Source organism: Leuresthes tenuis, unplaced genomic scaffold, assembly GCF_036924035.1.
Source record: "Leuresthes tenuis unplaced genomic scaffold, fLeuTen1.0.hap1 SCAF_14, whole genome shotgun sequence".
NCBI classification, from domain to species: domain Eukaryota; kingdom Metazoa; phylum Chordata; class Actinopteri; order Atheriniformes; family Atherinopsidae; genus Leuresthes; species Leuresthes tenuis.
In genome coordinates this window covers 12,243,159-12,263,930 of record NW_027325368.1, presented here as the reverse complement: position 1 = coordinate 12,263,930, position 20,772 = coordinate 12,243,159, and the positions used below count along the sequence as shown (strand labels likewise).

Below are 20,772 nucleotides of genomic sequence, written 5' to 3'. Positions count from 1 at the left end.
ATATTAGCAACAAAATGCTGGTTTGTCTTTCTGTTATAGTTAGATTATAAATACTTAAGCATTGGTGTGTTGGCAACATGTAGCCTTGTGTAATTGGACAAATTATGTATACTGCAGTAGGTGGTGGAGTCATTTAAAATGACTTTTTATATGGTGTTAGGGACACAATACTATCTTAGATTTGATCCCACCCTGGGTTATTTGGGCACTCATTGAAATCAAAGTAAGGTCATACATTTAGTGGGAAAATCACTGTTTGTTGGAACATTTAACTGCAAAAAAGTGCAATTTTCCCTCTAGAATATGGTGGAGTGGAAGAAGTTGAAAATTAAATTACTCAATGACAAGTACCACAAAATGTGTAATTAGTAAATACACTCAGTAATTTTCTGCCACTCTCTGTTCGCTCAGATTCTTTAATTTACACACGTCTAAAGCTAACATCTTTGGGCACATGTTACAGCAGACTGATGTTTGAATTAAGTAGGCTGTTAGGTGCGTTTCCTTCACATAAGATAATTGCCTCCAATCAAAGCTCTTTCTGCAAGTGGATTCTCGGAAGCCGTCCGGGCTACATGTTGATTTGTTAAGTATATTTCCCACAAGGTGTAATCAATCTGTTTAACTGTGCGAACGTCATTTTAAAGTGAAATTAATCTTAGCCCTCCATTTGTTCCACTCAGGAAATAAGCCCATAATCCAGTTAACTTAAATCGATTGTGAATACAAAACAACCTGCAAGTAACAACGCACAGATTGCAGAGGCACGCAAAGTATGCATAAAATAAAGGCAAATCCAACTGGGCTGTTCTGTAATCAAAACGCTTGAAGTCTATAAGGCTTTATGTAGAGTCAAAAGACATATAGAAAATCTCTTAAACCAAGGGAGATGGCATTTAAAGCAGCTTTGATCTTCTTAAGGGAGATGATATACAGTAAGCAGTAATTCCTTTTGGGGTATTACATCGATACAAGAAAACAAAATAAAAGAATTCAGTGTGTTGTCGTTCCTAAAAAGGAAAAAAATATATATACTCTCATCAAAACTGTATTTAATGACTTTTTCTAACAAATCATAATTTATCTTTCTATACAGGATAGAGTAAAACTGCAATATTACATTTCCGTTTCAGTTTAAAGACTCTACAGTAGTGTAGTTTGTAATTATCACAGACTGATCCAGTTGGTCCATTTATACAAACACATTGTATACAAATTTGTAAGATTTCTATATGACTAAACAAAGAGCTGGCAAATTTGCAGCCCATTTGACATATTTCCTCTATCATTATCATTTATTGTTGATACACTTGACACAAGTTTGCTCGTTTCATTTCTGCCCCTCTGCTCTTTGCCTGCGGATCAAATCAGAATAAAGTCCTCCTTTGCTCAGAAGTTCCACGTGTGTCCCGGCCTGTGAAGAAAGGAAGAAGCTGTTAGGTAAAAAGAAAAATTATATCTCACAGTCATTGCAATTTGATGGAAATTACTGATCTATCCATATGAATTACTCTTCAATAAATGAAATCATTTCTATAAGTGCATCTTTGAACTTGCAAGCTGTTCAAATAAATTAGCCAAGACACTTAACTGGAGATCAGTGTGCCTCCATTTCACTGAATACTCAACCTCCTCACCTCCACAATGTGGCCGTTGCTCATGACACAGATGAGGTCAGCTCCTTGTATGGTGCTCAGTCTATGGGCGATGATGAGCACAGTGCGACCCCTTGTGGCCCTGTCCAGAGCCTCCTGGACCACTCGCTCTGACTCTGCATCCAGAGCACTCGTAGCTTCGTCCAGCACCAGGATGCTGGGATTCTTTATCAAAGCGCGGGCGATAGCAATGCGCTGCTTCTGGCCACCTGATAACGTCACACCTCGCTCACCTGGGTATAGAAATCCAAAGCTTAGAATTTGCGTCCAACACAATTGCTAAACAGCAGTGGAAGCTTAAATGAGAGCACATACCAACCATGGTGTTATAGCCATCTGGGAAACTTGTAATGAAGCGGTCGGCATTGGCTTGTTTCGCTGCGTCCATGACCTCAGCATCTGTAGCGTCAGGCTTCCCGAAGCGGATGTTCTCCATTATGGATGATCCAAACAAAACTGGCTCCTAAAAAGAGGGGTGGAGAATAAAGGGAATAAGGAATGGAACCAAAGTCAACAATGACAAATACTTGTTTATTAAACTAAGTATCTGTGCTCACATTTTTTAACTTTATGCATCGACGCTGGATGGTCTTTACCTGATTGATGTAACCAATGACTTTCCCCCTGAGCCAGGACAGATCAAGCGTTCGAATGTCGAGCCCATCCAACATGATTACACCGCTGGTCGGGTCATAGAAGCGCTCCAGCAACGACGCCACGGTGGATTTTCCTGCAGGGTACAATCAGGGTGGGTGAGCTCATTTTCAGCTTGTCTGTATATCACAAAAATCAATATTAGAATCATCAATAACAAATTACCTCCTCCGGATTCTCCAACAATGGCAATGGTTTTACTAGATGGCAGCGTTAAGGTAAACTTCTTTAAAACGTCCTGGCCAGGTCTGGTAGGATAACTATACAACAGACAGACACACAAAAAAAAATAACTATTTAATATCCCCTGACATGTTTTTGTTCGATGAAGATCTGGAAAAGTCTCGGGATTTAATTAAGATTTTTAAGTAAGATGATTTCAACCTGAATGAAATGTTCATGAAGTCCACTCGTCCCATTAGAGAATGGTATGGGATGCGTCCTCCCCCAGAGAGAGGGATGGTGGGCTTCAAAGAAAGGTATTCAAAGACCCGAGCCCCGGAGCTTAGTCCTCTTACCATCTGCAGTGAATGTTGAGAAGGTGACAGGTTGATCTCTAATTAAAGAATATTTCACATACTCACATATGCACACCTAATTTAATGCTATAATCTAGATAGCACTTGCTGTATCCTTTACTCACCTGTCCAAATAGGATGGAGATACTAGCCAAAGACCTGGGCATGAAAACAGTGTAAATGTTCCCTTATCGGCTATTTATGAATAAATGTATTGAATCATGGACAGTAATGCAGACGAATCACGGTGGAGCGAGTTGCGCGTCATACCTTTGAACAGTCTGAGACGCAACCAAGAAAGACATGAGGTCTCCAGGAGACATTTCGTTGCTTGAAATTAAAGTCCCCCCAGCAAAGATAGTTCCAAGGACAATGCCTGAGTCAACATCACAACACAAGAACATTAGCATTACAGAAGATCTCGGATACAGGAGCAGTCTGCTTCATATTGTGACCCAACAACATTCACAATGGAAACACACTCACAGTTCAGGGCCACGTTTGACAGTCCTTGGAAAATGGCAATCCCAGAACCAAGATTTTCATTCATTTCACATGATTTGTCAACTTCATATGCATACAACCTGAGAAAAACAATGAAAAATATCTGACCTTTTCTACATATACCATCTCTGACAGTTTGAAACCATTTCTGAAAGTGCTTAAACTTACTGGAGCTCTCGTTCCTCCATTGCAAAAGCTTTCACTGTCCGTACATTACCCAGTGCCTCATCTGCCACTGCTGTCGCTTTTGCAACCTTAGTTTTTGACAAAAAAAAAAAAAACACAATTAGACACAAAAGGATAAATTTTTTCGAAGTATGAAAGAAAGCAATGGTATTGTGTTTGAGTGCCAGTGACATATTCCGCAATGTAAGCATTAACATAAACCTTCTTACAAAATCACACTTCATTAAACACCAAGGGTGTCACCTGTTCTTGAGCCAAACGAGATAGTTTGCGCAGGACTGAGCCAATGAGAGCACCTGCTCCCACTAGACACGGGAGGACGAGCACAGTCAAACCTGTCAGCTTCGGGGAGATGACATAGAGGGACACAAAGCACCCCACTGTCTGTGTGATACTCCGCAGACCCTGAGAATACGCACACAAAGACATTTTTTTCTTTTAGAAAACACAATCACAACACTTTAAAAACAGACTTTTTGCTTTTTTTCATGCTCGTGTTAATACCTGGGAAATAACCAATTTAAAGGATGACTTGAACTCCTGAATGTCAGCAGTCAAGCGATTTACCAGCTGCCCAGTTTTATTGGCATCAAAAAAAGCCACATCTTGCCTGATGAAAAAGAATGGCAACATAAACCAGTGGAATGGGGGTATATAACAGCAGCTCTGAACCAGTTTCACTTCATACATACGACTGCCCTCTAAGTAAACGTTGGACGTATGTACCTCAGCAAAGATGCAAACAGGGTCTTCCTCATGTCTGCTGCCACCCTCTCCCCCACCCTTGAAAGCAGGATGATGTAGCCACTTGTTAGCAGGCCCTACACAAAGGAAGTGATTATAAAGTAGAGAAATAGACAATTTTTCATTCCACAGATGTGTCTTTGCATGCATATTTAGTCTGACTAACAGCAAGTGGCGCAGCACATACTCCTTCAGGTGACATCTGTAACAAAGTCGTTTGTGGAATAATTGAGGGGGAAACATGCCCTGTATAGGAATGCTAAAATATGCCAGAATACAATAATCAACGCATGAACTGTAGCCTTAAACTGGATGGTATTATGAAGCTAGATCTGTAATATGTTGTATCTCAAGTGTTTCACAAAAGCTTTTATTAATATTCAGCTCTTTTGGAGCCTGCATTTCTTCAACAGTTCATTATAATTTATTATTGAATAATTAGTTTAATATATAGATAAATGTTAAATTTGCATCCCCTAAATATCAATTATAGAACAAATATAAGTCACAGAAATAGTGGAAAGCATACTGTATATTAATTTGACATCCTGTGTTTTTAAGCAACAGTTGTGTTGAATTATTTTTTCTTATTGGGACATGAAGTTTTACAGCCGCTTCCCACACCCGCTTGATGGAGAGTTCTTGTGCACTTACTTGGACACCATACATTCCCAGTAATTTGAGTGCAGGTCCTCTTATCTCACTGACATAATTCCCTGTGTGTTCTCTGAGGTAGCGGGCCACAACATTCACAAGATCCCCAAGCATCAGTGGGATTTGAATGTTCAGGATAGCTGCAGCAAAAGCTAGCTGAAACACAGAAATGACCCATGTAACCCATTTGCATTGAGCGCCACGTCGTGCATCGCTGACATTGCCTTCAAATGTTTTTAAGCTTACCACAACAGCACAGGTGAGCGCAAACAGTTGAGGTTTGATAAACTCCCACAGTATATGCCATTTGAACTCAGGCACCGGGTTTTTGGCTACAACTTCCACGAGAGTGTTGTTATTCACATCTGCCTCGCAGTGGGCCACGTGGCAAAACAGGCGTGCTGAGACAGTAAGGACTGCTGGTCCAAGGATGAATTTCAAACCTGAGGGCTTGGATGTCCTGGTAGAGGACTGACGAACGACTCTCTGAGCCAGGCTCAAGATGCGACTGACAGCAGTGCCAGACTGCTGTGAAGATCCGTAGGCATGAGGCCTCAGAGATGTATACCACCTGGATATAAACCAGAATATTGATAAAATTAGAAGTTTGATCATCTCAGTTATGCAAACTGATGCCACAAAAGCAATGCCCACAACAAATCCACAAGTATTATCATTCCATTTTTATGCCACTAAGTAACTTATTACTGAGGCTGCCACTTTCAACAATGTGGGGGAGTTCTAAAACAATTGAAAACAATATTTTTGCCTATTGTGGTTTTGTTTTTTTGTGTGTGTACAAACAATGTAAAGGTGAGCCTCTTTCTAAAATACACACAGTTTTGCTTTCGGCTGATATAATATACAGCTATATCCAGAGGGAGCTAATATCTGCTAGTATTAGCTAGCAGTATCAGTTTGTAGTATCAGTTTGTCATCATCTTAGGAGAGGACTGCTGACATGAATCATGAAAAGGACGATTGTGGCACCATATACTTCTCTCACTGTGGACTGTCATGCACTAAACAACAATTATTAATATAAGAATTCATATTTCTACTCTCTCTTTTCGAGAATAAAAATTGTAAAATCAAACACATGCGTACGTTCCATCTATGTCAACATGCTGTGTCTGTACAAATAAAATAGGTCAAGTATACCAGTGTTATTACCCAACATGTAGCTTATACAACTGCTGTAAATCTGCTGTCATTAGCCAAAGTAGCAACCGGTCACATTAGCCTACCGTGAGAGTTTCCATTTGTCTCCTGTTTTATTGCACCGCAAGGAAAACGATAGTGACCGCGATGAATGGGCGATACTCGCTCTACAGCAAAGCAACTGAAACATGTTTATGTCTCTTTCTGTTATCAATATCTCATTAGGTTCAAATAATCGCTAAGCTGTACAGTAATCCAACGGCACACTGCAGGCTGCCATATTGACACTGACCCACAGTGCTTTGGTGGGTCTCGAGGGAACCAGGGCTTTAATTAAAAAAAACAACTGTGCTGCTTAACTTTAAATTTGTTTTTATAGTTGATTACTGTTACTATTTTTGGAGAGAAACACGTAAAAAAAAAACCCAAAACTACCTTTCTTGTGGAAATTTCAACAAAACTACAATCCACACCCGGAAATGACGTAACCTAAACGGAGGTGACGTCAATAGTGTTTTGTTGACATTTGTTAGTGAAAGACAAAAACAGTGGACACGCATATGGATGTTTTTATTTTTGGAAATTCACTTGCGGATTCAGAGACGGACTAAAGGGCAGCCAGTCGTCTTTTAAGCACACGTGAGTGTGTTTAATGAGCCCCAGTGACTATTGGTGCACTGCGAGCACGAAAAAAAATCAAGATCGGCAGATGGACTGAGCAAGTCGGGAACAAAACAAACCGTGTCACCCTGACTACACTAGCGGCTGAATCATCCACAGGCTAGCCGGCTACCAGACATTCGGCTTTGATAAGAACCGTTTAGTAATTGTGTCTCGCAGTCGTTGGTAAATTTATCGAAGCTCCGTTTACTGAATTTATAACTCGTTCGTGTTATTTTAAATGTCATCATGCAAGTGTAGGGTTACACAAGCGCTATCCGCCAAACTAGCGAGTTAGCAAGCTAATGTTAGCTGTAGCTACTCTTATATGCACTGCTTTAGCTACTTAGTAGCTCCAGAATGTAGCTGAGGTTGCAAGTTTGCATTCGTTTCATATCGTGTGTAGTACAAGTAGCTCATTAGTTTGGGGTGACCTAAGAATGTGAAGCACAATGGCTAACTTTGAAGCGTATCAGGAGTATCAGAGAATTGAAGACTTCGAGGAAGATTCACCACCAGGAGAGGAAGATTTACTGGTGCATGTGCCTGAAAGCCTAAAAGGTAAACATATTTATAGTATTACAGCTTACAGCTGGGACCATAGTCGTTGATTTAACTGGGTGTATGCACTATGACCGTTTGGTGCTCACTATAAACACCGTGGTCATTTGAAAGTGCTTGCTTCAGCTCGGTCATAGTAACTCTTGTAAATATCTAATGTTTTAATTTTTGTTACAGACTCATGGCATCATATCAAGAACTTGGATAACTTCTTCACAAGGATATCCTTTTAGATCATGTCTTGCTGACACAAACAAGTCAGTGGTAAGAATCAAAATATCGAATTTCCCTCCGTTTACCATGGATGGATTACAAAACAACAGGTCCCAGGGCATAGTTGTGTAAAAGTCCACCCCATTGGTCACTCAGATGACTAATGTATCCTGATTGATAGAGACACAAACTGACCTGCAGACACAAGCTGTGGTTGATGTGTCTCTTATGTATCTTGCTGATGGTTTTAATTGTTTTGCACCATCACTCATTTTAAGCTGCAATATAAGTTCCACTTTGTTCAATTTAACATCTGTTTGCTGTCATTTACTCTCAGCATTAATTGTTTTGAATGTTTGTAAATAATTTTTGCCTCTCACAAAGATGAATTTGTATCTTTTCAGGAAGGTATTTTTTGTATTTCTTTGATCGTACATTTTACTTGGTTTGCCTGTTTAGAATTTGATCCATGATCTTTATGATCAAACTGCACACATAATGTCACAGTATTGATACAGAGATCACATGTGAAGTGCATTGTGAATATGCGTGATATCTTCTGTTCTTCTAAAGTTTAATGTTGTCATGCCACTTGAGATTTTCCTTAACCATGCTGTTCACATCTATCATTTTCATCAGAAGAATGGCTTTGCTTGTATGATGCTGTCAGAGTTCTTCGAACTTGTGTAAGTATCAAGTTCTTCAGACACCTGCAGGATTCATCATGAGATAGTAATACACTTGTTATGAAAAAGAGGATGCTTGTTTTCAGTTTGACGTGGGTCTCATTTATCACACTGGTAGTTTGTCATTTGATGACGGTTAACTGGTCCTCAGGCTTTAGCAGGAATAAACTGGCCTATGTCAGCAGCAGCTATGCATGAATTGGACACAGTTCTCTCTCTAACTGCTAACATTTTATTCTGTTAGCCTTAAAGCCCTCTGTTATTGATTTTTGGTCAGATGTCTGAAAATGGCGACAGTGCACTTATTAATATATGTCCAATGTTGTCATAAAATGGTTGTCCTAATAGACCGTCTTAATCCATATCAGAATAAATCAATGTAGTCGTTGTTTATTTGGATTTTCTCATTTTCTTTTCTTGTCATTGAGTATGAAGCCTAATATCTTTTCTTTTTTCATCTCATCCTTACAGCCAGTTTTTGTTTGTTGTCACATTTACTACATTTCTTGTCAACTGCGTGGAGTACGATGTCCTATTTGCCAATCGAGCCGTCAACCACACCGGGCAAGGCCAGAATCCATTGGACAGGAATAAAGTCACACTGCCTGATGCCATCCTACCAAGCCAGCAGTGCACTCAGAGGTATAAATGCCACAGACGACTCACGTGGAATTTAATTTTATGGGGTAAAAAATGTATTGAAAAACACATGCGTGTCCTCTCATTTCAGCCAGTCTGATTAGATATTTGGTTCTCACACCAAGTCTAGTATTACAGTCAGGCTTTCAGTGAGATTTCATTTGTCTGACCTGACACAGTTGCATGAACTAATGCGATTACAGTTATACTTTAACATTTAGTTTCTTCTGCGCTTGCATTTGACATGGCTACAGACTGCCAGTTACAGTCACATTCACATGGCTGGAAAATTGAACTGTGGGCTGTTTGGTTGAACCATATGTGTTTCTTGGTTGATCATTAAAATTGATTATAACCCATATCTTCTAGTGTAAGGAGATAGCTTTTTAAGTCCTTCTATCTCCATGGTAAAGAATTTACTCGAGCAGGCAAGTGTCATGTTTTGTTTAAAAAAAAAAAGAGAGTGAAAGAAAGAAAATCCCTGATTCCTTTTATCCTGAAAAATGTTACCCCTTAAAAGCACATTCAAGACACATCCTAAAGAGTTGATTAATTTAAAAGACACAATTTCTGGTGTATGACAGGAAGAAGTCTCGGTGCCAGTGATAGTAGCAGAAAGCAGGTTATGGTTTGCTCAGATTGACTTGTTGATTCTGGGTTTGATTCCAAGCACAAAAGAGGTCTCTTTCTATGAAGTGTGTTCCTGTCTCAGTTTTATGGTTTATGTAAACCTGAGATTGACAGATTCGAGCTGGAACATTGCTGCAACTCTTGGCTTCTTGGAGGAAGATGTTGTGTACGCTGCTCAGACTAACTTAAGTGAACAGTAACTGATAGCTTTGTTGTGGTGCTACTGGTCCGCTAAAGTTCTGACGAGCTGACTACCACATGACACCTTGCTCCAAGAAAACACACCATCACTCACCCACCCACTCCACCCAAACCTGTCCTGTCACATTTTCACAATGTGGCGTCTCGACTCAACTTGTTTACTCCAGCTTGGCTCAAACGCTTTCTCATCAATTTGATCTTCGTTCTGACTGAGGCTCAAAAGTTTTTTATATCAAAGTCAGTGACGTCCGGCCGCACGGAATTCTAATTATGGAACAGCTTGTCCCCCAGTTTGGAGCCTCTCAGTCCTCTTCATGCACCGTCTCGAATTTCACTCTTAAAGCAGCTTTAAAGTACATGCCCATTGAAAACAATCTTTTATTTTGTTTCTTTCTCTCTTAAAGTGACCTTATATTAAACCAAAATATTAGCACTGACATTAGCAAATGTTTGTTGACATATGTGGGTATAATAAGTAAGCAAATCTTAAACCCAAAGCTCAATCAATTAGAGCATCTTGTAATATGAACAATCAAACATTTCCCCATCTGATTATCATGTTAAACTCCTAACTTTTGTATGTGTGCACCTGAATACCTACTCTAGATGTTCGTTATTTTACAGGAAGTTTGAGCCCAAACTTTCAAATTAAGATGGATTATGGTAACACATTCATATCTGATACTTACACTGTCAAGGAATAATGGTAATTCAAGCAAAATAGAGGCTACCAGCTCTTGAAAAGCAAAGGGAATGTCACTTTTTTGTGATAATGAGATGCATTAGTCAAATCCGATTACTTGAACTGGCGATGCAACGACCATAGAGTTCCCCAGAGAAAGGAAGAACTCATATAAGCCAAAAAGTAAGTTTTACCATAAAACAAAACACTTTATCCACTATTACTTCTGCCTTTTTCCAGTCCAGAAGGAAGCAGAAAGACCTGCACAAACAAAAACAAGCCCAAATGTGTGCCTGCAAAGCTGTGTCTAGTACTAATGCAACAATGTCGGGACGCTGACGCTTAAACAATTTGTAGAGTTATTTATAGGCGTGTTGTTTGCCATTTGTTCCTGTTTTTCCAGAATGTTTCTGTAACCTCTCCTTTAGATGTCCTGATGTGTCTGAGAGCAGCTGTAGAAAACTTTTCCAAATGCACTTATCTGAATGACAAAACCCATGGCTTTAATAAACCTGTACAGCCAGCCACATTTTAATGTGACATGTATTTCTGTTCAGGATACAAGAGAACAGCTGGATAATATTCCTTCTCATCATGGCGGCCATCTTCTGGATCTATCGTCTTGTTAAAGTTTTTTGCAATGTTTTGAGCTACTGGGAAATCAGGCAGTTCTACATCAAAGCGCTGAAGATCAGAATGGTAAGTTATACACTAAAATGATTTATACACAGCTAGAATGATTAATGCCTGCTCTTTCTTGTTTATGCCAACGTAAGTCTCAGTGATTTGAGTAGATATTTCATGCATTTTTTTTTTTACAGCAGTAGTAGGTTTACTTTGTGTTCCTACCCTCTTCATCTAGGATGAACTATGCAACTTCACATGGCAGGAAGTCCAGGACCGACTCATCAACCTGCAGAGAGAGCAGCAGATGTGCATTCACAAGAAAGAACTGACAGAACTTGACATCTATCACCGCATCCTGCGTTTTAAAAACTACATGGTGGCCATGATTAATAAATCCTTGCTGCCAGTGCAGCTGCAGCTCCCCCTGCTGGGTAATGTGGTCTTCTTATCCCAGGGCCTCAAGTACAACTTCGAGCTTATCCTTTTCTGGGGCCCAGGCTCTCTGTTTCAGAATAAATGGAACCTGCACCCAAAGTACAAGCGCAACGGAAACCGCCTGGAGCTCGCCCAGCAGCTCAGTCGAGTCATCCTGCTGATTGGTTTGGCCAATCTGCTGCTGTGTCCCTTCATTTTGGTGTGGCAGGTACTCTACGCTTTCTTCAGCTACACGGAGGTGATCCGCAGGGAACCCGGAAGTCTGGGCGCACGCCGCTGGTCCCTTCACGGCCGTTTATACCTGCGTCATTTCAATGAACTGGACCACGAGCTGGACGGACGATTGGGTCGTGGCTACAAGCCCACTTCCAAATACATGAACTCGTTCACATCGCCTCTGCTGTGTGTGCTCGCGAAGAACGTTGCCTTCTTCTCGGGCTCCGTGCTGGCTGTTCTTATTGCACTGACTGTTTACGATGAGGACGTTCTAACAGTGCAGCACATTCTTACCGCTATCACTGTGCTGGGGGTGGTTATTACTATCTCCAGGTGAGTCATCACAGGCACTATTTATTTGTTCAATTGTTCCTGAAAATGCGACAAAAGTTTGATTTTCGTTGGCTTAAAACCTAGTTAGCACTTCTAGTCATTAGATACGCTAATTTGTATGTCAGGATATACTGCTTACAGCACACTGTACACTGGTCAAAAGTTTGGACACGCCTGCCCATACATTTTGAGTATGATTAGATTTTCATTTTAAGTTCCACATATTCAACATTGAACATATTAGTTGTAAAAGAAGCTGTCCTGCATGTCACTTACGTAAGAAAATGAATATTTGTGCCTCCTTGTCCCTCTCATCTCATAATCTTTTTTCCTGGATGCACTCTGTTTCCGTAATTGGCTTATTTCCTATGTACTGGTAATGTGTGACATTATTTCTGACTTTCACGTGCCAGGTCTTTCATCCCAGATGAGCATATGGTGTGGTGTCCAGAGCAGCTGTTACAGTGCGTTCTGGCACACATTCACTACATGCCAGACCACTGGAGGGGCAACGCTAACAAGAGCGAGACCCGTGACGAGGTGGCACAGTTGTTCCAGTACAAAGCAGTGAGTAGAGCAAAAAAAAACAGCGAATGAAAAGCATGTTTTTGTTGCATTTAAACCAGTCCAATAGAAGTCCTGACAGAAAGGATGGAGTCACCACACTTGGAGCATGTTGATTCAACTTTCTTATTTTGTAAAAACAATAAACAAAACATAGATATGACACAACTTTGTTTCAGATGCTTTATCATCCTGAAAAATTACCTCAGCATTGTTCAACCTCCTTTCAATTGATGGAATGAGAAACGTGTCCAAAAAGTACATCTGTGTAGGCCTCGAGGAGACAGCTGCCATCTCTCCTGGTCCTTCACCTGACATTAGCCCCATATCGACAATGATTGTGGAAATCTGTCATTCGAACGCTTTCCTTGGCTGCCCAGGATGTTTTCCTTGTACAATCCTCCCGTTTTCTTTGTACCTGCTCCAATTTTTTAGACACAGTTGATTGGGAACAAACACTCCCAAGTTGAACTGTGTTCTTAAAGACGTTTTTCGACTCCTTTCCATTGTTTCCACTGACCGCTCTCTTGCTGAGGGTCCTGTTTACTGCCCGTCAGTCAGGTGCAGCAGCTCATTAAGTCTCTTAACTGCAGCCTTGTTTGCATATTTAGAATTTTGCGGGTATTTGTTTCAGAAATTCAAATAATATAATGCCATTCATTTTTTTTTCTTCACAATTGAATGTTTTGGTAATTTTGTCATTTTATCTGTGCGCCTAATTCAGGTATTCATCCTGGAGGAGTTGCTCAGTCCCATTGTCACACCCTTTATTCTCATCTTCCTCCTGAGAAACAAGTCTCTAGAAATCATCGACTTCTTCAGGAACTTTACTGTGGAAGTGGTAGGAGTTGGGGACATCTGTTCTTTTGCACAGATGGACATCAGACGCCATGGAAACCCAACAGTAAGTCTTATTTCATTTGTATGGCAGAATCCAAGTCGGTCTGTTCAGAAGTTTTCTGAAATCATAACAAAGCTGGCATCTAATTTGATGTGTTTATTGTCACGTTATTTATATTTCTATCATCTTTGGATGCGTTTGCAGTGGCTGTCAGAGGGCCAGACGGAGGCGTCTATATACCAACAGGCTGAGAATGGCAAGACGGAGCTGTCCCTCATGCATTTCACCATAAAGAACCCCCACTGGCAGCCACCTCAGGAGAGCTCAGTGTTTATCAGCCACTTGAAGGAGAAGGTGCAGCATGATGCACAGGGTGGCCCCTCCACACAGCTGCTGCTCTCAGAGGCTCCTCTCTGCACTTCATTGCAGTCAAATCAGTCTGGCACTGGGGTAAGACCCTGAGATCCATCACACAAGCACCAATAACTGGACATTTGTGTTAGAGATCAGTTACATCATCAGAATTATAGAAGCTGTGATTATTGAGGGATTTAATTAGATTGGTAGTTAATATAAAGAAACATTCATATATTTAACAGTTGCTGTAGCTGTTGGGAATACTTATCCATTATTAATGGGAACTTTAACACTTGTTTTTAGCTACAAGCTAGTAATTTGCAAACTACCAGAAGACAAAAAAGTAGAATAGATTTTAAAAAATGCCCACAACAGCGTTGTAATGCAAGTCTACTTCATTTCTAATGCTTGTTGTCGTTTCCAGCCTGAAAATCTTTTAGCCAGTGTCCTGGCCCACCCCATCCTAACTGCATCTGGACTACAGGGCCGAGACCATCGCTTCATCCCATCAAGCACCGCTGCTTCTGCCGCAGCCAGCGTCCTGGCCTCTTTATCCACCTCCCAGCTGGCACCTAGCAGCCGAGGCCGCTCACACGGCCTCCTGCCCTCCTCGGTCCATCCCGAGACCACCATGTACCACAGCGATCGCACCGTCATTGACAGGTACTTGAGACGCAGTTTACTGCCGTGTTGATTTAGTGTTACTTGAATAATTCCTGTTGAAATCGATACATTTCCCTTTCAGCATGTCGAACAGCGATTCGCACATAAGGAGAAATGCACTACACTCGGAGTTTGCCTCGGCAGAGATGAGTCTGCACGCCATCTACATGCACGAGGTTGTTGCCTTTTCATGATGTTTATGAAGTTTTATATTCATGAATGCAAGCTTAAAAAGTTTCTAGTTCTAATGTAGCACAGCTGCTACGGTGCATGTTGTTGGAAAGGATTTCACGAGTGCCAGATGTTAATTATTGTGTTTGTTTTTTTTAAGATATTAAAATATTTTATAGTCGATACTTAATAGAGAGATTTTACTCAGCGTAGCACTTTTTAATATCTGCTCTAATCCACCTTTATAGTGCTCCAGCTGCTGTATGCTGATAACTGTTTGTCTCTCCAGCTCCACCAACAGAGCTCCCACCCACAGAGGACTTCGGGGCAGTGGCAGAATCCAGTGCCAATGAGGGATCTGCACACAAACACTGGTAAAAGGAAATCATCTTTAAGCATACTTTCTGCTGTGAAAAGACAAGATATTGTCGGTGTTCTGCTGAGCGTTAGATTTACATTTACACAGTAAATATTTTTTTATATTACCACTGAAGTAAATCATCCTATTAAACATTGAACAAATACTGTCGCGTATCAAACCGCATTAAATCGATATTACCTCCACTGACAACTTGCCGCTCAACTGTAAGATTACTGGAAATGTGAAGTTCATTACACACTTGTTCTGATTAAAACCAAGTTATTCACAGAAGCATGGCTGCCAGAAATGTGAGAAAAAAAACAATAACAAAAGGGTGAAACCACAAAATATGTATTCGAAAGAATCCAATACATGAGTTGTAGTCAACTGTAAATGGAAGCTTGTCCCATCTCTTAAAATGCATCACTTTATGACTTTTTACATCATACGTTTAAGAAGTAGTTTCATTATGTAGACTCGACACTGATAGACCGTTTTTACCTTTTCCAGGTTTCCAGGCTCACAGTGGCCACGGTTCCAGCATTTCCATGCCCACCCCTGTCCACCTTGGTGGCTGGAAGGAGGAAGAAGAAGAGGAGGATGTGCATGATGAGGAGGTTAACAGTGGATCTACTCCAAAACAGGGCACCGGGGATAGATGCTGAAGTGCCTTTGTCATAAGGTAGGTGTTCCTCTAGTTAATCGCTGTAAAATGACCCCAGTTCACATTGCGTGGTCCTCTGACCACCTAAAAATGGCCTTTCGTCCTGTAAAGTACATTCCCGTGATAATTCTCTCCTCTTTTTTTCCCCCCTTTTTATAGCGTTTACATTTTCCTTTCTTCAATGAACATTGTGGCCTTAGATGATCGTCATGGAAAGTTTAACGCGGACCGTTCAAACATCACTCGGCATTCGTTGTTGGAAGGACTCGTTGATAAATAGCCACTGTCTTTGCACCTTCACACCTCATCCTAGGCAGACTATGGCATCAGGGAAACCATATGTCTTCCGTCCATTTTATCACAATTTTGTCATAAAGTTATAAAAGCCGCATATATGATAGATAGGCAGTATAGTGTATTTATAGGATCACTGTGTGACGGTGGTTGTGGGCGGTTTTATTGCAAAGTACAAAAGGCTCTGCCGTGCCCTCTGTGTGCATCACCAGGTTGTTCAGTAAGTTTTCCACTGAATGGTGTCTCGATCTATGCTACACCACAAAGACTATAAATTGTATCTGTGCTGCCTGAGCAGATTTGATCATCTGAAAAAAAAAAAACGGAAAAAAAACCAGATATTTCAGCCTGTGCTGTTTGACCTTTGTAAATACATTTTTTGCATCTTACTTGTCCTTTAAAAGGTCGCTTTTTTAATACCAGATCTAATCCTTCAAAAAGATACCAAGTATTGATATGATGTAAAGCTGACTGTACAGTGGCCGTACTACTACAACACCATGTGTATGTGGACAAAGCCCTATTTGGGTCTTGATAATGTGATGTAAGACTTCTTCTGACCTGGCATGCACATGCTCTCATGCTGCTAATTGTGCGTAGTGCTCCTAAATACAGATTGTGTTCAGTATTACCGTTTCTGCAGCTGATCTGTCAAACATTCGCTTTTTCCTTACCGACAGAACTGAAATTTTACCATCGAAATCCTAATGCTCGCAGAAGATGCCTTAACGCCGTATCAAAACAAGAACTTCAATTCCAATTCCCAGTATTACCACAGCGGTGGTGCAGAGAAACTCCTCCTCCAGTCAATACCTCAGCAGTGTAAATGTTTCTACGTGTGGATTTTCTGCAGCGCACAGAGGCTTCTTTCAACAGCATCTTGATTTTAAATGGAAACCATTTCGCTCTCGGTCCGTACTTCATGCCCAGATTTGATATCTTTAAACAAACCAGGGTGGTAGGGCTTTTACAAATCCTTGTTGTGTATTTTACCCCCCCCCTTCAAATTCTTATATAAAATGTAACTTGATCAGAAGGGCTGATTTTAGAGTCTTTCAGAGAAGGAGCGTGAGGAAAAGGAAAAGAAAAGAGCCTCTCCACAGGGGCAGCAACATTTATTAACTTAAGGGATATTTATTACTCCTCTATTCCAATGTATTTAACTGACAAAAAGAATATAAGTATTATTTATCAGGAAAAAAAACATATTCGGGCTGTTTTGACCAAATCAGTTAATCGTGAAGACGCTTCTAATCTGATTGATTTTTAAAATGTTTCCAAAAAATAGACTCGATGTTGAATGCGTCTCACATTTAAAGACTGGGACATCCCTTATTTCTGTTGCCTGCCACAAACACAAGTTGCAATCAGCTTAAAGTTTAAATCCCATCCACTTCTGCCAGACCTCAAAGGCGACACGTGCATCTTTACTTGCTCATACGTTTAAAAAGCTATTCAACCTTTCGCTGAGAGTGTGCATGTGTCTGGAAAGGTGCAACTATGCTAACTCAGACTTTTTTGCACTGACATAAAACAATAAAAAATATAAATAAAAAAAGTGTGTGTGTGTGTACAAGGTTGGCATCAGTTAGAAGGGACAGTCGGTACTGTTGTGTCAGCATCAGCATGTAATGTATTGTCAGTGCCCATGCCAGACCACAGGGAAAACACTGTGGCCGGTCAGAACCCTGCATGGGATGTTTTCTGTCGCTCACGTGCTCACATGGATTTCCGTTGTCACGGTCTTATTTGTGGTGTACATTTCACATTCGGTGAGATTTTTATGTTGTAGAGACACTGGAGGTCAGCTTTAGAGTTTTGTCAGTCTCCACACTTCCGCCCCCAGTGTGGTGTTTAATGTTAGTTATTTGATTAGAAGCAGTGCCTTAGTATTAAGGATTAGTATTTGCTCTTTTAGAAGCCATCTCATGTAAACCATCAAATCCACTTCTGTGGACGTTCAGTATATATATATATTTTTTTTCGATCACGTCTTTATGTACATAGCATCAAGTACGTTGTGAGACAGTGGATGTGGCGTGTAAGATGGGTCACTGCCAGATGTTGAGAACTCGTGTCAGTCTTTTGCATCTGGCGGCACGCTGCTTCTGGGGTCGCGGTGTCATCAGTCACTTAAAGAAGCGGGAGTTTGCCTTGTAATTGGCAGCGTCATCGTGGCCACACCTCTCATCATACTGTAGTTTCTTATCAACTACAAACCAGTCGAAGAATCACAGCGACTGGAACAAGGTGCTAAGTTTTCACTCTTGAGTTGGTGAATATGTTTTCAGACATGTGTTTTTTTTTCTTCTGTTTTTTTCTTACAAAGTTTTGTTTGTTTTGTTCTGTAAATTAAGAGAAAGCCGAAAAGCAAAAACATGCCAAAAGAACCTGTTTTCGGCACAGCTTTATGACACTTGTTGCTTTCTGTGAGTGACTAGAGAGGCAAATAAAAAAAAAAAAATCTTCTTTTGAGTGTATTTAATCATTTGATGTGTGGTTGATTATGTAATGTTCATTTGAAATAAAAGATAATGATGAGCTATTTTGTGTGTTTTGATTTGCTGTGGCTGGTCAGCAGATTAGGAAGATGATCTGTTGATAATGATTTTGAATTAAAATAAGAGTTTCCAGACTTTAAAGACAAGACATTTCTTTCTCAGCCTGTCCATTGTCCCGACGTCTGAGTAAAAGACCTCGATAGAGTTTAGAATGACTGCATCAGATTTTTCTATTGATAATTGTTTTCTCCAGAGGATTTTTTTTTAAATTTTGTACTACCACCAAAACAACTTGTTGAAATTTTCATTGAAGGTTCAGTTGGTGGTTAAATGTGAACTCAAGATACAGCTAAGAGGTGCGAAGTAGAGCAACACATGTACTATAATGTGAGCTTAAGACATGGAATAGGAATGTTTATCGAGATGTGACCAAAAAAACTAAACAAAGTAACGTTATCTGACAGAGTCTGTAAAAGAAAAAGATGATTAAATGAACAAAATAGCAGCTGGCGAAGTTCTGAACTGCAAACTACCTTAAAACACAGGATCGCCCCGGGAACGAGCTCAAGACCCTTACAAACCATTTACAATTTCATATCTTCACCCAAGTGTTCAATCATTTTTCTCTATCTACCTTAGCCTGCAGATCCCACAGATCAACTCGGTCTTCCTGGGTTAATAACGTCAAAGTAAATGTTTGATTGAATCAGTCACAACTTTGCGTCTTGTCTTTTCAACCTCACAGCCGGGATAGCCGCCCTCCCACGACCTGGAATTGGATTAAGCAGCTTTAGAAAATGGTGGATGGAAAATGTGCTCTTTCCTCTTTTCTGTCCTCTTTGCTTTCTCGCCGAACCTCTTCAGCTTCAACCAGCTGATTCCTCTCAGTTTCATAGCTCAAACCTGGTTAAGACAGTCTTATAGAATGAGCCTAATGCTTATTTACACCTTTTTGCTTGGATTAAAAACAAAAAAACAGCAGAAAGGTTTAAATCTTTGCATAAACGTTCCGTCATCGATAAAAGGTGAACTCTGCTTCAGCACTGTGTAAAAACTGTAAAAACTTTTTTTATTGGATTTTAAAGTATTCAGCGTGACTTCAGTTTTACGGTTCCGTTGCCCTGTTTTGCCACTGCTCTTCTTTATGATATTTGTCTGTACAGCACTGTAAATTCTAAACACATTCTAAATAAACAGCAATTTGCTACTTCGTCTCACCTGTTTTTGTTCCAACCTGCTTTTTTCTTCTTTCCTTAGAAAGATGGACGCAGGCTTGTGCACCACCTGCTGCTCATTCGTTTTATTCTGCCTTTGGTTTAACTAACATTTGTCTCACTTGGCATCTGCTATGTAAATACTCTTGAGGTAACACGCAGTGTTTAGAGCTGTGAACATGATACAACCATGACCTTACTCTTGAAATGGCTTAGAGGTCAGGTGAATGGCAGCTTAGTTAAGAGTGATGGGTATACATTGCATTCATTTTACAGAAATAGTCTCATCACAACAAAATGCTTTATTAGATGAGAAATAGGCACAAAGATGTTTATTTATATGTGATGTGTTGTACTCCAAGAAAAAACGGGTTACTGCCAAAGGGAGAGCTTTAAACATTTACCAATGATGTGAAAATAACCTAATTTTACCCTTTTGGAAAGTGATTGGGCGTTAACAAATGTAGCCTAGAGGGGGAAAACACTGATGACGAGGAGAATTCAGGTTTGTGTAAAACAATTTTTCCCCTTCAGGTATTACACATAAGCACACAAACAGTTTGGGATTAATAGCACACAGAGAAGAAGGGCGGAGTTATGTATCCGTTCTTGTCATTTTTCCATGTACTTTCAGGAGAATGGAAACCAAGCACAGTAGCCAGGACAGGATGAGGCAGAGACAAGCAGCAACAGTGGATTACTGTCTGCTAGAGTTTCGGGAAGTTTAAATCAGGGTCCAGGCGACCTGCTGCTGTCAGTCACTGGCGCTGGGGGAAAGCCCACACTGGAAGAGTAAGAAAATACCACGGAAGCCAAAGAATAGGGACGAAAGGGGGCTGGTCTAACCAGAGATTGCTTGCAGTCACTGGAAGCTAAATGTATCATCGAGGAAACGTAATTGTGATTTTGGGGGCATTATTTGTGAGGTGCAGAAATATTCATCAGCCTTAAATTTGCTATATTATTCTTTGCCTAGTGTTGCCATCGTGGTGAAGATGTCAGCGAGGATAGATTTAAAGTATTACTGGATTTTAGGCACAATGTGAAGTCATAACTTAATTATGGACCTGGCGCACAGGGTAAAGCAGCTGTCATGTTGGTGGGTACAGAACAGTATGAACAGCCACAATCTCCTGTGCAACTTCAGCCACTCCGGCAGCTCATTCATACATTGTGAGGAGTC

General features: G+C 40.5%; 2 protein-coding genes across 3 annotated transcripts; one reads left to right on the top strand and one right to left on the bottom strand.

Annotated features, from left to right (window-relative positions):
- Positions 1-1,035: 1,035 nt before the first annotated feature.
- abcb8 (ATP-binding cassette, sub-family B (MDR/TAP), member 8) lies at positions 1,036-6,389 on the bottom strand. 2 transcript variants are annotated; one of them, XM_072362953.1, is made up of 16 exons: positions 6,163-6,388; positions 5,162-5,486; positions 4,916-5,071; positions 4,244-4,338; positions 4,022-4,127; positions 3,761-3,922; positions 3,500-3,585; positions 3,314-3,411; positions 3,098-3,203; positions 2,953-2,986; positions 2,694-2,830; positions 2,475-2,569; positions 2,252-2,385; positions 1,971-2,118; positions 1,638-1,888; positions 1,036-1,414 (listed from the first exon to the last, which is right to left on the bottom strand). In XM_072362953.1, exons 1-16 carry the CDS (start codon positions 6,264-6,266, stop codon positions 1,331-1,333), a joined length of 2,121 nt encoding a protein of 706 aa, XP_072219054.1. In that variant the 5' UTR covers positions 6,267-6,388; the 3' UTR covers positions 1,036-1,330. The 2 variants fall into 2 exon arrangements, with proteins under 2 accessions (XP_072219054.1, XP_072219055.1); XM_072362954.1 differs by lacking the exon at positions 1,036-1,414 and having other exon boundaries at positions 1,791-1,888; positions 1,975-2,118; positions 6,163-6,389.
- Positions 6,390-6,577: 188 nt separating this feature from the next.
- On the top strand, positions 6,578-18,419 carry atg9b (autophagy related 9B). The gene is made up of 14 exons (XM_072363530.1): positions 6,578-7,297; positions 7,475-7,520; positions 8,134-8,196; positions 8,668-8,838; positions 10,906-11,047; positions 11,211-11,959; positions 12,373-12,526; positions 13,248-13,427; positions 13,569-13,814; positions 14,146-14,384; positions 14,467-14,560; positions 14,845-14,929; positions 15,427-15,598; positions 15,740-18,419. Exons 1-13 carry the CDS (start codon positions 7,189-7,191, stop codon positions 15,579-15,581), a joined length of 2,433 nt encoding a protein of 810 aa, XP_072219631.1. The 5' UTR covers positions 6,578-7,188; the 3' UTR covers positions 15,582-15,598; positions 15,740-18,419.
- Positions 18,420-20,772: the final 2,353 nt, after the last annotated feature.